The sequence below is a fragment of the Megalobrama amblycephala genome, linkage group LG7 (assembly GCF_018812025.1).
Source record: "Megalobrama amblycephala isolate DHTTF-2021 linkage group LG7, ASM1881202v1, whole genome shotgun sequence".
Classification (NCBI taxonomy): domain Eukaryota; kingdom Metazoa; phylum Chordata; class Actinopteri; order Cypriniformes; family Xenocyprididae; genus Megalobrama; species Megalobrama amblycephala.
In genome coordinates, this window is record NC_063050.1 from 14,791,816 (window position 1) to 14,806,471 (window position 14,656).

A 14,656-nucleotide genomic window follows, 5' to 3' on the forward strand; every position below is an offset into this window, starting at 1 on the left:
CGGAAGCTAGATATTTTACTTCATAACTTGTTAAATATAGATATTTTTTATATACAAACGCATCGCTTCACTTCAGAAGGACTTTATTAACCCCCTGGAGCTGTGAGGAGTATGTTTATGATAAATGAATGTGGATGGAGGCACTTTCTTCAGCTCATACTCGTGACCCCATGTTCACTGCGTTATAAAGTTCAGATGCATCAGGAAATTTATTAAAATATCTCTTATTGTGTTCATCAGAAATAAGAAAGTCATATACACCTAGGATGGCTTGAGGGTGAATAAAGCTAAGGGTCATTTTTATTTGAAAGTGAACTAATCCTTTAACAGTGATGAGAATGTCTGTGTGTGTTCACCCAGAACACCCTATCGACCACATACTCGCACATACACACCCTATCGACCAAACACTCGCACATACACACCCTATCAACCACATACTCTTGCAATACCCTAGCAACTGCATACCAAGAGCCAAGCAACCACCCAGAATCTCCTAACAAAGCTTTAGCAAACACCAAGAACATCTATCTATTCTGGCCTAACTGATCAAACTATTTAAAACAAGACTTTAAATTGGCTGTATAAATTTGTCTTTCATACTTTTCAATCTATTTATTGTTTTTCTTGATTGCTAACACACAATTCATAACACAATTCAACATTTTCTCACAACTATAAAAACAATCTCCAAACTATACATCAACTTGCACAAACCTCAAACTTCCAGGTCAAAATAAAATATTCTAGTCGAAAATGTATTCTCTTTTGACAAAATCAAATGCACCACAATTCAGTAGCCTATATGCACGTCCTGATATTGCTGAGTTATATGCGTTCCTGGGTCAACATATTTTGTTTATCTTGGAACAACATTCTAGTCTGAAAATGTAGTCTTAACCCTATTCCTACCCCTAAACCTAACCCTACCCTTAAGTTATCCCAAAAATCAAAGGGAAATGATAGATGAATAACACTGATATAGAAGCAACAATTCATGATTTTAAGCCTAAACTTGACATAATCTGTAAACTTGTCCCTCAAATCTGATTGGTTGATTTGAATGTTGTTCCAGGATCATCAAAAATGTTGACTCAGGAACATGTTGAACTCAGCAATGCAGCCTATACTGTCAATTACAGTACAGTAAAAAAAGAAAAGAAAAAAGAAAAAAAGGAAATTCAGCATCCTCTGCACATTTGGACAAATTTCATTACAGTATACAGTACAATAGCAGTATATTGGTCTTCTGACACAAGATTATATGGGTCATTCTTCATTTGTGGTGGACAGTTGAAATAAACTTTAAATACCAATAAATTATAAAATTTTACATGTTTATGTTCTGTAGAATAAACACAATTTGTGCACTATTAATGGTTACATTTTTGTTTTAAAATACATATTTAATTAAGTTAGAGAGATTACATTTGTAACAAAATATGCATGTTCCCACCATACCATAGAGAGGTATCATGTAATGTAATTGCAACATAACATTTTTAACACGAATAAAGTGGTTAAATTGTGAATATAGATTTTAACATGTACATTTTTTTTTTAAATACATAATAATTTGTAATGTTCAAGAAAAAAGTAGTGTCCCCCCAAATTCATGTCTGTGGTGTTACAACAATGAATGTGTGTAACTACTTCCTGTGTGTAAAGGTCATTGCAGGTGCTGATTGATCTGAGGGGTGCATTCTTTCTTATTCATTTTCTATCTACGTTTCTGACAATTTCATGTGTCACACTTTATTAGTGTCTGTTGTGTTATGTTGATAACTTGCATATTTTACATATTTTAATTAAAATTTTGATAAATATACTTATTAATATTTCCAAAATGTCCCATGATCTTGAAATCATCATGATGGCAGCCTCCATTTTAGAAAAGTCTGGATTTAGGTTAATTTGTCTGTGGCGTTACTCTCTTTCCTGGTAACACCACAGACTCTAGTAACTCCACAGATATTATACAACCAGAAATGTTGTATTTTTAATCAAACACATAGGACATTCATAACCATATAATTATATCTCTCTTGTCAGGTTAATTTTCTCATAATTTTGGCAATGAGTGATCTTGAAACAAGTCCCTGCAGTCATCCAATTTTACTCTCATATGCTGATGTAAGATTCAGGAACTTGACAGGTTTGATCACTATCTTATTAGATTAAGGCAATTATCAAAATTTGATAAAATGTTGTTTAATTTTCCAATAAAAGATTATATATTTTTACATGATTTGTTATATTTAGCAGATTTTGACTCTATTGTGATTCATGAACAGAATATGAGGGGAACATGATGTTACTCAAACATAGTTTATTCACTGCAATGCATTTTTAGGAGTATTTCTGTTCTGCAAATGAAAATATGTTCTCATGTACAAATACAGTGGTCAAAATGTAAACATTGCTGAAGAAAATCAACAAGTTATCATATTTTATATACTTCATTCAAGAACGTCATTGTGATTAGTCTTAAACAGAATGAGTTTCCTTTTATGAAAAGTGAATAACTGACTAAATAAATAAATAACTAAGTGCAGATAACAGGCAACCAATTATTAGGATTAATAGCAAAGCAAACATCTCTCGACAAACCATGAAGTTTCAAGTAAAGGGTCACGGCTCATTCAAAGTGTCTATGACATAACCAGTGTTGATGCGTTTCAAACATCACAGAGAAGCAAAATATATACATGTGAGCAAATATGCTTCATATCAAATCTGTGCTCAAAAAACTAATAATAGTGTGTACAGCTGAAACGATCACATTCACAAGAATCAAAAGATGGCCTTCAACTAGCCCTCAATTATTTTTACATCTAAAAATATTAATTACTTGACATCTTTGTGCAAAAAGGATGGTTGTTGGTGATTGGTGAGGAAAATACACTTCTGGTGACTTGCAAAAGTACAGAGTTGCACAGCACTGCATGTGATCAAATAAAACAAACCAAACATCAGTCACTCACATTCAAAAGAACTACATTTTACAGCTGACATGTTAATAACAGGCAGGCTGGAGTGACTAGAATAACATTCTGGAGAGAATAAAATAAACAATCATCTGAGTCATAAACAGATATCGTTTGGTCCACTCAAATTATTTTTCATCATTAAATCCCTGCAGCCCATATTTAAAATCAGGACAGAAAATCTGAAACCTTCAAATAACACCATCAAACACTGAACGGGGAATAAAATGCCAATCAAATGCCAACAAACAGTGAATAGAAACAAGATATTAAAAACAATACCAAATGTGTTTTGGTGTTGTAGTTAAATGTTTGGTCCTTGATTGTAGCCAGCATCAAAAAATATTTATATTATATTTAATGAATAACCTCTGTGTTTCATTTTTGTTCTCATATTGAATATAAAGGAATGCATGTAACTTCTTCCTCAGTTTTCCTCAAACTCTTCTGTAGTGGTCCTGTAGTGCTGGTTTGGGATCCGTTTCCTGCGGCCTCGCGTCTAATCCACTGATATAAACTGATCCTGGATCAGCCTCTACCTCAGTCGAGCAGAGAAGCAGCGCATGTACTCCGTCATCCAGCGCTCGTCCGCCATGCTCAGTGCTGATCTACGGGCCTTCTCCAGGTCAGCTGACCTCGCCCTCCGGTGGTCTGATGCTCGTCCACCTTTTTTAGACTCTCTTCGTGTCTGGACGCCCACATCGGCCCGATGAATCTGAAAATGAATTCAGATTGCAGTTGCAGTTTTCTACACTGATGAAATGCAACTTTGTTTAACCCACTGAACCTTTGTATACCAGAGAAGATAATCTTGCTTAAGGATATCACAGCTCTACGCTGAATAATTCACCGCTTCCACACGCAGTGTCAGATGTCACACGGTGCTTCATTCCACTGATTAGTACACGGCTGTTTAGCCACTTCAAAATTTCCCTCTTTGTATGTATAATTTATTCAAATCTGTTTAAAACACACTCATGTTCACTTCTGCTACCCATACAAAGAAAAAAAATCTGGCCAAAATATTTGTGAACAGTGCAGCTTTTCATAATTTAAGTATATTTTATTATATATATTATATTATATATTTTTTTTAAATATTGAGCAGTTTATATATTTATACAGTCAAACCAAAATTTATTCAGACACCTTGAACATTTCATTCATTAATACAGTTTATTCACTATAGTTTAAAAATTGGTAATAAAATATGACAAGATCTCAGTTCAACTGTGTCAGAAAAAATTTATCTTAATTATGTCATATAACACTTAAGCAAAACATGGTCAGGTCAAAGTGTCTGAATAATTTTTTGTTTCAAATTTTTATCAAATTTACCGGTAGTCCACTGAATGAAAAATTTCTGGGTGTATATATATATATCATCTGGCCAAAATACATGTTATAGCTAAGTAGCAATGCTTTTTATTATATTTGTTGAGCAATATAAATATATTTAGATATATTAAAAATTATATAAAATTAGATTTAAAAGTACATATGGCCACATAATATGAAGAAATATACTGAAAAACATCATATATTTTATATATAAAATCGCAGTTCACTTGGGCTACCAATACCCAATACAATAAATTAATAAATTAATGAAAAAATATATTTTGTTATGAACTGCATGGCCACATATTAGGAAATACTGTAAAAAAAAAAAAAAAAAAAAAATCAGAAATATGAAATATCAAAATAATTTATTTTATATATATATATATTTTATATTTTATATATATACATAAACACAAATAAATTAATTCTTTTATCAATTAAATAATAAAATAAATAATCTGATTATTTATTTTATTTATTTTTTAAAATAAAAAATATATTGAAAGGTATATGGCCACATAATATAAGGACATATATATATATATATATATATATATATATATATATATATATATATATATATATAATCTTAATTCAATTGGGCTATCAATAAAGCAATAAATAAATGAACCAAAATATATGTTATTGTTATAAACTGCATGGCCACATAATATTAGGAAATATTGTGAAAAATATCAGAAATATAAAATATCAAAATATATTTTATTTTATTTTTCTGTTGTATGGATAAAGAAGTTTCTCACCGCACATTTCTGAGATAATGATTTTGACATAATGTTCTCATCTAGATTTCACTGACTCTAATATCAGCTGTGACACAGAAAGCTGCGGTTACAGGCCTCACCTCTCCAGCAGACACAGACGCTCTAATATTTGGTGTTCTTCTTTCCCGGGTCTCCATGTGCCTTTCTGCCCAGTCAGGATGGATAAAGGACCGTCTGTTCTCACGGTTGGACGTCCGCTCCTTGGTGTTGCCCGGTGGTTGGCTCTTGGCCCTGGATGGTTTTCTTGATATGGATAAGTGGGATTCATCACTATCCAGCTCCTTATTAGGGTAGCATGGCTCTGAACGAGGCGCCCGGTATCTCTGACGCCGTTTTGGAATCGATTCTGATGGTCCGTTAGTGGTCACACCTTTGTGACCATTTTCTGTGATAAAAGCACAATGAATAATTTGATATGTCTGTTTAAAGGAACAGCTCACAAACTGAAACTTAATGACAGAACTATCACATAAGACATTAACATACCCAAGGGAGCTGAGCTTTCCACGGTTGCACTAGTATCCGTGTGAACTTCTCCATTCACCTGTGGCTTCCAGGAGTTCAGAACCTCCGCAGTCTCGTTCTTGGACTCGGATGAGGATATGTAGTGTCTGCCATTTGAGATGTTCACCTCTTGCAGTTTGGGACTGGATCTTCCGCTCGAGTCGGACCCGCTGTCCCATCCGTTCTCGAATAAGGGTCTGTGTGTCTGCTCCATCAGCCTCCGCGTCAGTCTGTACTTCACAGAGTCCTCATAACTTTTCGAGAAAGTCTCCCACTTGGGATCTCTGAATTTCTTCATGTACTCCGTCCGGATCTTCTTGGACATGATATTGTTATTAGTAGACATTTCGCCCTGTTGATATAGTCAGTCACCTACGGAATGAAGATTATAATGTAAAAGGCAGTCTTGTCAATGCAAGTACGCATACTTCACATGACCATCTGGTCTTCGAGTGTGGATTGCGATGATTTTGGTATTGCTTCCTTACCGTGAAGGAGGAGTGTATTGTGTTATTCCACTTCTTTAGCAGAGTAGGTTACAGCCCTGTGCCCACATTATTTATTTATATTCTTTACATAATACATAAGCCGATGTCACATCCGATCTTTCTAAAGGGACAATTTTTTGCGTTCTTGTGATGTTTTTAATACATGTTTATCGTACGATTTTAATAATGCTGCGACATGTTCAAACACACATAATCATAATCTATCAAATTACACTGTATTAAAGAAAAACGCATTTTTTTTAAAGTAAGAAATTGGTCAAACTATTTTAAATATCAATCGATAATTTATTTATTTATTTTTTTAAAAAAAGCGTCTGTTTTCGCTGGCAGCGCACTATGTTTACAGGTCTGTCTTCACCTGCCCTGAGTATGTATGTAAACATTGACTCGGATAAATGTAAGCGCTTTAAACTCACCTTCTCCTTTCTTTTCCGTTCCTTAGGTGTTAACGTTGGATAAACACGTGCATTTTTATTGTAACATCCTTACGAATTCCTAATGCATCTGTCCATCATTGTTAAGCGCCTGCTGCGTACTAGAAAAACAACCCTGACTGATATTACAGCTTTGGTGATTTACAGTGCGCATGCGCACACCTTCATACTTGGACTGCCTGAGGACTTGATGCGCAAGTACGCACGCACAATCCAATCCGACCTTTAATTGATCCTAATTTCATTATAATCATCTACATCTACTAAGAAGTTCATTATTTGTGGACTTCTCGCAATATTTTTTGTAACGGGAAAGGACTTATTGGAGAATATCAACTGTAAAGAGGTATATAATACTACTACGTTCTTATCATTACTAGCGATGACAGTTTTTCAGCGCGTGCGCAGGAGACTTGTCTGTCTGAGGAAACGATTTCACCTCATTACACAATTTAAACAAAACTGATTTTGAGGTATGAAAAAAATTTTTTGGATGCACAATATTTTTTCTGCTCGTATTGATTTTATCTCTATGCTGTTGGTTAAAACTGAACATGAATGACTGACAAACTTAGCTTGTAGTTAACTTACACTGATGGTATCAGGGTGGTACTTTGTCTTAAAAACATTTTTCTTTATAGCTAATAGTACAAATAGTGCAAACTGAATGAAAAAAATATTCAGTAATATATTCTGTATTAAAACAGTTGGTAACACTTTATTTTAGGGTCATTTAACTAGTTGTTTATTAGCACAATTATTACTAGAATGTTGGATGTTTATTAGTACTTATTAAGCCCATATTTTACATTCTTAATCCTACCCAATACTTAAAGGGTTAGTTCACCCAAAAATGAAAATTCTGTCATTTATTACTCACCCTCATGCCGTTCCACACCCGTAAGACCTTCGTTAATCTTCAGAACACAAATTTATATATTTTAGTTGAAATCCGATGGCTCCATGAGGCCTGCATAGCCAGCAATGACATTTCCTCTCTCAAGATCCATAAAGGTACTAAAAACATATTTAAATCAGTTCATGTGAGTACAGTGGTTCAATATTAATATTATAAAGTGACGAGAATATTTTTGGTGCGCCAGAAAAAACAAAATAACGACTTATATAGTGATGGCCGATTTCAAAACACTGCTTCAGGAAGATTCGAAGCATTATGAATCAGCGTATCGAATCATGATTCGGATTGTGTCAAACAGCCAAACAGCTGAAATCACGTGACTTTGGCGATCCGAACAGCAGATTCGACACGCTGATTCATTATGCTCCGATGCTTAATGAAGCAATGTTTTGAAATCGGCCATCACTAAATAAGTCGTTATTTTGTTTTTTTGGCGCACCAAAAATATTCTCGTCGCTTTATAATATTAATATTGAACCACTGTACTCACATGAACTGATTTAAATATGTTTTTAGTACATTAATGGATCTTGAGAGATGAAATGTCATTGCTCCCTATGAAGGCCTCACAGAGCCATCGGATTTCAACTAAAATATCTTAATTTGTGTTCCGAAGATTAACAAAGGTCTTACAGGTGTGGAACAGCCTAATAAATGACAGAATTTTCAGTTTTTGGTGAACTAACCCTTTAAATATACTATTAATAAGCAGTAAATTAGCAGTTTATTGAGGGAAAAGTCGTAGTTAATAGTGAATATGTGTTCCCTATTCTAAAGTGTTATTTATTCTAAAGTGTTCATTTTAGGTTTACAAGTACTCAACCTAATCAGGTAATGTACACCAAAAGCTAATAAAGATTATTATTCTTTTATGGAGTATAAACTATAAGACTGTCAGTGCTACTGTATGTATTGCTTAACTGTCCCATACACATTCATCCTCCATTAGAGCCCATTTAAACAGCCCTGAAGGTTTATAGTTGTCAGATTACAGACATAACAAGACTTCTCACAGTGTTATTCATCTGTAAACCATCTGAGAGGAAAGGTAAATGTTTAGTCTGTCTCAGTGTGGGCTGAAACCCAAGTCTTATAAGAGTACTGAAATTACATATTCATTGACGAATACCATGTTTAAAAACAGATTCTCAGTTTTATTTGTCTGCTGAAGTGTGATTTGCGTTGGTCATCAACTGGACCATGCGTACAGTGGAACGTATGGCACTGGAATCTAAGAGAGAGGCGTCCAACAGCATTCGCCAAAATACCAAGCCATGGAAGTCAGTAATAAATACATTTGTGTGCAATAAGAGTGCTTGGTATTTTTCTCTCCCTTGACGTTAGTGTCCTTTTCTCAGTTTATGCTTCTTCTGCTCATTCCTGCGTCATTGCATAAATAACGGCTGTAGAAAAACTGTCCATAGGAGCAATGCACCATCGCTTGGTTCCTGAGCAGGAAGCAATGATACGGGCGCTTTGAGCCATGCGCTTAGAAGCACTTGCGGTGGACGATGCTGGGGCCGGCCTCATCGTATTCCTGCTTGGTGATCCACATCTGCTGGAAGGTGGACAGGGATGCCAGGATGGAACCACCGATCCAGACGGAGTACTTGCGCTCAGGAGGAGCAATGATCTACAGAGGAGGCGGAGGAGATCAATTATTACTCATTAAACCAATCTAGGTGGTCAAAACATGGAAAAACCCTCAACATGACTCAAAAACTTGAGTATTATTGCAGTAGACCCTTTTACCTTGATCTTCATTGTGCTGGGAGCCAGGGCTGTGATCTCCTTCTGCATACGGTCAGCAATACCAGGGTACATTGTGGTACCACCAGACAGGACGTTGTTGGCGTACAGATCCTTCCTGATGTCAATGTCGCACTTCATGATGCTGTTGTAAGCGGTCTCGTGAATACCAGCAGACTCCATACCTGTTCAAGTGTTTTAAAGAGAGCATATAAATGGATGGAGCACTAAAAGGTAAGACAACAACAGATAATTCCAGATGTTTTTAGACATACCAATGAAGGAAGGCTGGAACAGGGTCTCGGGGCAACGGAAACGCTCGTTACCGATGGTGATGACCTGACCGTCGGGAAGCTCGTAGCTCTTCTCGAGGGAGGAAGAGGAGGCGGCGGTGGCCATCTCATTCTCAAAGTCAAGGGCAACATAGCAGAGCTTCTCCTTGATGTCACGGACAATCTCACGCTCAGCTGTGGGGAACACAAATCAAAAGTAGTTTATTTGGTCTGTTTCACACATGCTAGACGGATAACTACATATTCCAGTAATAAGCAGTGTTGGGGGTAACACATTAAGGCCCGTTCACATCAAGAACGATAACTATAAAGATATCCATAAAGATATAGTTCTAAAAATCATTCTAAATATAAAAGAATAGCAGAGTCCACACCACAGCTTTAGCGATACTGATTTTTTTTCCCCAGCTGTTGAACGATAAAACACTGACAGCCAATCAGAATCCATTCTAATTGAAGGGCTTGCGCATTTAAAATGGCAGACGACAAGTTAATTGCTGAGGTCCAGAAAAAGCCACCACTGTTTGAGGATACTTTAAAGAAAATGGATATATGGAAAACAATCGGTCATACCCTCAGAATAAATGGTGGGAAGTATTAACGATGAGATGATTATGCCAGGCTAGCAAATAGAATAACATAAAATTACCTCAGGTATCCAGCTCTAGTTTCGACAACATTGTCTAGCTTCCTTTGAAGTTGCAGTGAAAAAGACTAGGCATTTTTTTTTATTCAACTATATTGACTTTGTCAGTTACATTCACTGTTAGATTAGATCGATTACACTAGCTATCCACTCGAAACATAGCATGCTGAGGACATCTGCTGGTTAAAGCTGTGTAAATGCAACAAGAACCCCCAATAGCTTAGATTAAACAGACCTTTATCGTTCGTTGGTGTGGACGCAAATATAGTTATCATTCTTGGTGTGAACAGGCCTTTACAAGTAAAGCGAGTTAGGTAATAAGATTACTTTTTCCAAGTATCTAGTAAAGTAACACATTACTTTTAAATTTACAACAAAATATCTACGTGACTTTTTTAAATAATTAATGCAAGTTTTTCCATTTATTGACTGACACCTTTCCTGTTGAGAGAATCGTAAGTGCAGAGGTGCTGTGTGAACATGATGGTTGTTGTAGTTAAAAAGTAACTAAGTAATGCAATATTGTAATACTGCATTACTTTAAAAACTAACTTTCCCCAACAATGGTAAGTGAAAAGGTACACACCGGTTGTGACGAAAGAGTATCCGCGCTCAGTCAGGATCTTCATCAGGTAGTCTGTCAGATCACGACCAGCCAAGTCCAAACGCATGATGGCGTGGGGAAGAGCGTAACCCTCATAGATGGGCACATTATGGGTCACACCATCACCGGAGTCCAGCACAATACCTAATAACAGCCGGGAACAATAAATCAGTCAGCAAGAGATAACAGTAAGCATGTTTGAATTCATTATTAGTGGATAATATATAATTTAAAAATGCCCTAATTGAGTAATTGTTGCCCTTTCATTTGCAGCATGCTGTCTTACCGGTGGTACGGCCAGAAGCGTACAGGGACAGGACGGCCTGGATGGCCACGTACATGGCGGGGACATTGAAGGTCTCAAACATGATCTGGGTCATCTTCTCACGGTTAGCCTTGGGGTTCAGAGGGGCCTCAGTGAGCAGGGTTGGGTGCTCCTCAGGGGCCACACGCAGCTCGTTGTAGAAGGTGTGGTGCCAGATCTTCTCCATGTCGTCCCAGTTGGTGATGATGCCATGCTCGATTGGGTACTTGAGGGTCAGGATACCTCTCTTGCTCTGAGCTTCGTCTCCAACGTAGGAGTCTTTCTGACCCATACCGACCATCACACCCTGGAGGGGAGCAAGAGTGACATGATCAGAATAGCTCAAAGATACAATCCTGTCTCTTTCACTTTGCGAAGACTAACATAGATCCAGCAAGGATCTCTGTATTTACCTGATGACGTGGGCGGCCAACGATGGAAGGGAAGACGGCCCTGGGGGCGTCATCACCGGCAAACCCAGCCTTGACCAGGCCAGAGCCATTGTCGCACACCAAAGCTGTAGTCTCGTCGTCGTCACACATCCTGATGGGTTCTAAGAATAGACAAAGCCATTGAGAAGTTGAAAAGGACACTACAAACTCAAAATGGTAAACAAATAGAAATTTGTTGAGAACTGACTGCATTATCCAAACCAAACCTCTGACAAATGTTCAATGAGATACGCATTAATAAGAAATTAAATTAATATTGATCTTAAATTCTATTTATTCAGTTACCTAACACAATATTTTTATGGAATTTGAATTAAAAGATGTGAGAGAAGACAGTTTTGTATTTCATTTGCACTAATATCATCAACATCACTAAATTGCATAATGCATACTGACAATTGCACGTTACGGATAACTTAAGTTAGTTACAGTTAAGATACACCCCAGGTGAAAAATACTATAGTGTTTTTGAACCATACTATAGAAAATTGTAGTATACTGTATATATTATAGTAGGTACTACACTGTTAATGAATGCATACTGTAGTATTAACTATAGTGAACTGATACTGTAATAAATACTGTAGTATACTTTAGTTTTTACTACAGTAAACTGTAGTGTATATTGTAGTATAATATACCCTAAAGTTGTAGAAAACTTAGTACAATATTGGGTAATGTTTGTTTATATAGTTGTTATATTATCACAGCAACTATGGAATTACCACAATAAATTAATTCAACTACTTTACCATAGTATGGTTCAAAAACATATAGTATTTACTATAAATTACTATAGTATTTTTTCACCTCGGACAGCAAAGTGCCCATATAATCATTCAAAGAAAGAAGTTTTGGCCCCCTCTTAAACAAAAAGCAAAACAGTTGTAAAAAGATTAGCGTTAAATCCTTCCATTCACATCTTAAATTTTCCAGGTCTGAATCGCCATAGTGAAATAGTACGTCCACTACTCAATTGTACGGGTGCGCGTTCTCGTGTCGGAGCGCGCTTACCTGTGGCTGCTCGTGCTCAGAGTCCTCAAGTCAAACTGAAGTGCCGATGGCTCCTGCAACACAATGAGTCGCACCGCCTTATATATACCCGGCGTCCTCTGCTTTTCCAGCTCTTCGGACAACCATTAAGGAATGTCCATGCTTTCGAATGGAATTCTTCCCGTTCCTCGTCCATATTTGGGTGTCGTTGGGTCGAGCGGAGGGTCTCAACGCCTGTGAGCTGCACAGCGCCGCGCTCCGGGCGCGCGGGACGGTCCATATATGGCGCTCTAGACCCCAAACCACTGCGGGCGGGTGCAGGGCCGTGTAAGGCGAGTCCAGCGCCACCAAACGAGTGGACACAGAGGCCAGCACTGGGTGTTTGTGGGCTATATATCAATATAAGGGCATATCAGTGGGTTATGATTGTTTACCTTTAAAAACGAAAAAATATATAAAAATAAACTTTTCTTTGGTGAGGCATTGATTCTTATTTAATTCTTTTTAATTTAAAGAACAGCAGCAAAACCAAGGATGATTAAACCTTATTAGGTGCAATATATTTAATATTGTGAAATCAAATAAATTGGGCCAGTCATCATAATGTCAAAAAGTGTCTGTTTGCACAAATAATATCCAGTAAAATCATAGCAATTCTGAATTAAATTAGGGGTGCGATCAGTCTATGCGATTGGTATATCAGCGTCTATTTCAATGTCTTCCTTTCCTCTTTAGAAAGCCCCAAATGCAGAAGTCACATCCCTAAAATGTAGGAAAAGCAGGAAAAAACATCTTGGAATATCTCCTACTTGAGTCTGCTTGCAGTCACCATATTAAAAACATACTATCACCTTTAAAAGAAGGTTGACAGTGTAATTTCCTGTTCATCAGCTGGCATTATGTTGTAATAGTAAAGAAGTGCTGTGAAGTCATTGCAAATGTATCACCAATGACCAATAATATCAAAATAACCACCTCCCTGCCTTTCAAAGAACAGGATATTACGATGATGCTTTTCCTTTTTTTACTTGGAGACGATTATTAAATTATTAGACAATCATTAGACAACCCTTTAGGCATCTCAGTGATATCTGATGCCAAGCCTAAATGCCTCATCACAGACAACTGAGTATCATATTTCCTAGACAGTTTATCTAGTGTCTTTAGGGAATCCAGAGGCTCCCATGATCCCATATAGGGTGTCCGAGAACCCCCAGTAAAGTCTAGTAAAGTTTACTGTGGACAGCACTAATTTTACCCTCCCTTCCCTATTTTTAGGAGCTCAGGGAAGACATTTGCTTCTCCATCAGTTCAGCTGCTCTCTTCGCACCAGCTGCAGGAGGAAGGAGAGGAGGAAGATTGGGAGCGACAGATGAGAACAAGGAGTAAAAGAAAAACAAAACGATGTCAAAAAGGTCACACAAAGCCTTGCACATACATTGGGCCCAAAGTGTTTGGACACTAAAGAATGCATTTCATTGCATTAGACATCAGTGGTATCTGCATACAAATCCTGATAACACTTTTCTGAACCAATTTTGCACAATTTTACATTTGATAAACTGGTGATTTTTAGTGGATGCATGTTAGCTGAACATGGTCCACTAACGACAAACACAATGCTTTATTTTGAACACTATAATTTTAAATGTTTTGCTCTAAAAGCATGCATGTGCCTCTTTAAAATAGTCACTTACAGGCATCTTTACACAGCTGAGTTAAACGGTTAGTTCACCCAAAAATGAAAATTCTGTCATTTATTACTCACCTTCATGTCGTTCCACACCCGTAAGACCTTCGTTCATCTTCAGAACACAAATTAAATTCATCAAATTTTTGATAAAATTCGATGGCTCAGTGAGGCCTGCATTGCCAGCAAGATAATTAACACTTTCAGATGTCCAGAAAGCAACTAAAGACATATTTAAATCAGTTCATGTGATACAGTGGTTCAACCTTAATGTTATGAAGCAATGAGAATACTTTTTGTGCGCCAAAATAATGACTTTATGCAACAATTTATAGTAATGGGCAATTTCAAAACACTGCTTCATGAAGTTTTTGAAGCTTTACGAATTGTTCGTTTTGAATCAGTGGTTCGGAGCGTGTATCAAAGTGCCAAACCACTTATTT

At 36.7% G+C, this 14,656-nt stretch overlaps 3 protein-coding genes and 1 long non-coding RNA gene across 6 annotated transcripts in view; 1 reads left to right on the top strand and 3 right to left on the bottom strand.

The window, feature by feature from the left end:
• The window catches only part of LOC125271747 (NACHT, LRR and PYD domains-containing protein 12-like), a 1,137,836-nt gene that overhangs the window by 1,003,793 nt on the left and 119,387 nt on the right, over positions 1-14,656 (bottom strand). The window lies entirely within an intron of this gene.
• On the bottom strand, positions 2,315-6,713 carry ccsapa (centriole, cilia and spindle-associated protein a). Its single transcript, XM_048196025.1, has 4 exons — positions 6,546-6,713; positions 5,603-5,992; positions 5,197-5,501; positions 2,315-3,702 (listed from the first exon to the last, which is right to left on the bottom strand). The coding sequence occupies exons 2-4, from the start codon at positions 5,964-5,966 to the stop codon at positions 3,523-3,525; spliced, it is 849 nt and encodes a 282-aa protein (XP_048051982.1). The 5' UTR covers positions 5,967-5,992; positions 6,546-6,713; the 3' UTR covers positions 2,315-3,522.
• acta1a (actin alpha 1, skeletal muscle a) lies at positions 8,616-11,625 on the bottom strand. Its single transcript, XM_048196019.1, has 6 exons — positions 11,492-11,625; positions 11,061-11,385; positions 10,757-10,918; positions 9,507-9,698; positions 9,235-9,416; positions 8,616-9,115 (listed from the first exon to the last, which is right to left on the bottom strand). Exons 1-6 carry the CDS (start codon positions 11,618-11,620, stop codon positions 8,972-8,974), a joined length of 1,134 nt encoding a protein of 377 aa, XP_048051976.1. The 5' UTR covers positions 11,621-11,625; the 3' UTR covers positions 8,616-8,971.
• On the top strand, positions 11,549-13,902 carry LOC125271800. Its single transcript, XR_007185715.1, has 2 exons — positions 11,549-11,686; positions 13,802-13,902. It is a non-coding gene; the product is annotated as an uncharacterized LOC125271800 (long non-coding RNA).

Excerpts from the sequence above, each read along its gene's own strand:
- ccsapa (XM_048196025.1), bottom strand. The coding sequence starts at position 5,966 with ATGTCTACTAATAACAATATCATGTCCAAGAAGATCCGGACGGAGTAC. Across the intron at positions 5,502-5,602 it reads GGAAAGCTCAGCTCCCTTGG|AAAATGGTCACAAAGGTGTG; the intron begins GTATGTTAATGT and ends CTTTTATCACAG. Across the intron at positions 3,703-5,196 it reads CGTCTGTGTCTGCTGGAGAG|ATTCATCGGGCCGATGTGGG; the intron begins GTGAGGCCTGTA and ends ATTCATTTTCAG.
- acta1a (XM_048196019.1), bottom strand. The coding sequence starts at position 11,620 with ATGTGTGACGACGACGAGACTACAGCTTTGGTGTGCGACAATGGCTCT. Across the intron at positions 11,386-11,491 it reads TTGGCCGCCCACGTCATCAG|GGTGTGATGGTCGGTATGGG; the intron begins GTAAATACAGAG and ends GCTCCCCTCCAG. Across the intron at positions 10,919-11,060 it reads CGCTTCTGGCCGTACCACCG|GTATTGTGCTGGACTCCGGT; the intron begins GTAAGACAGCAT and ends GGCTGTTATTAG.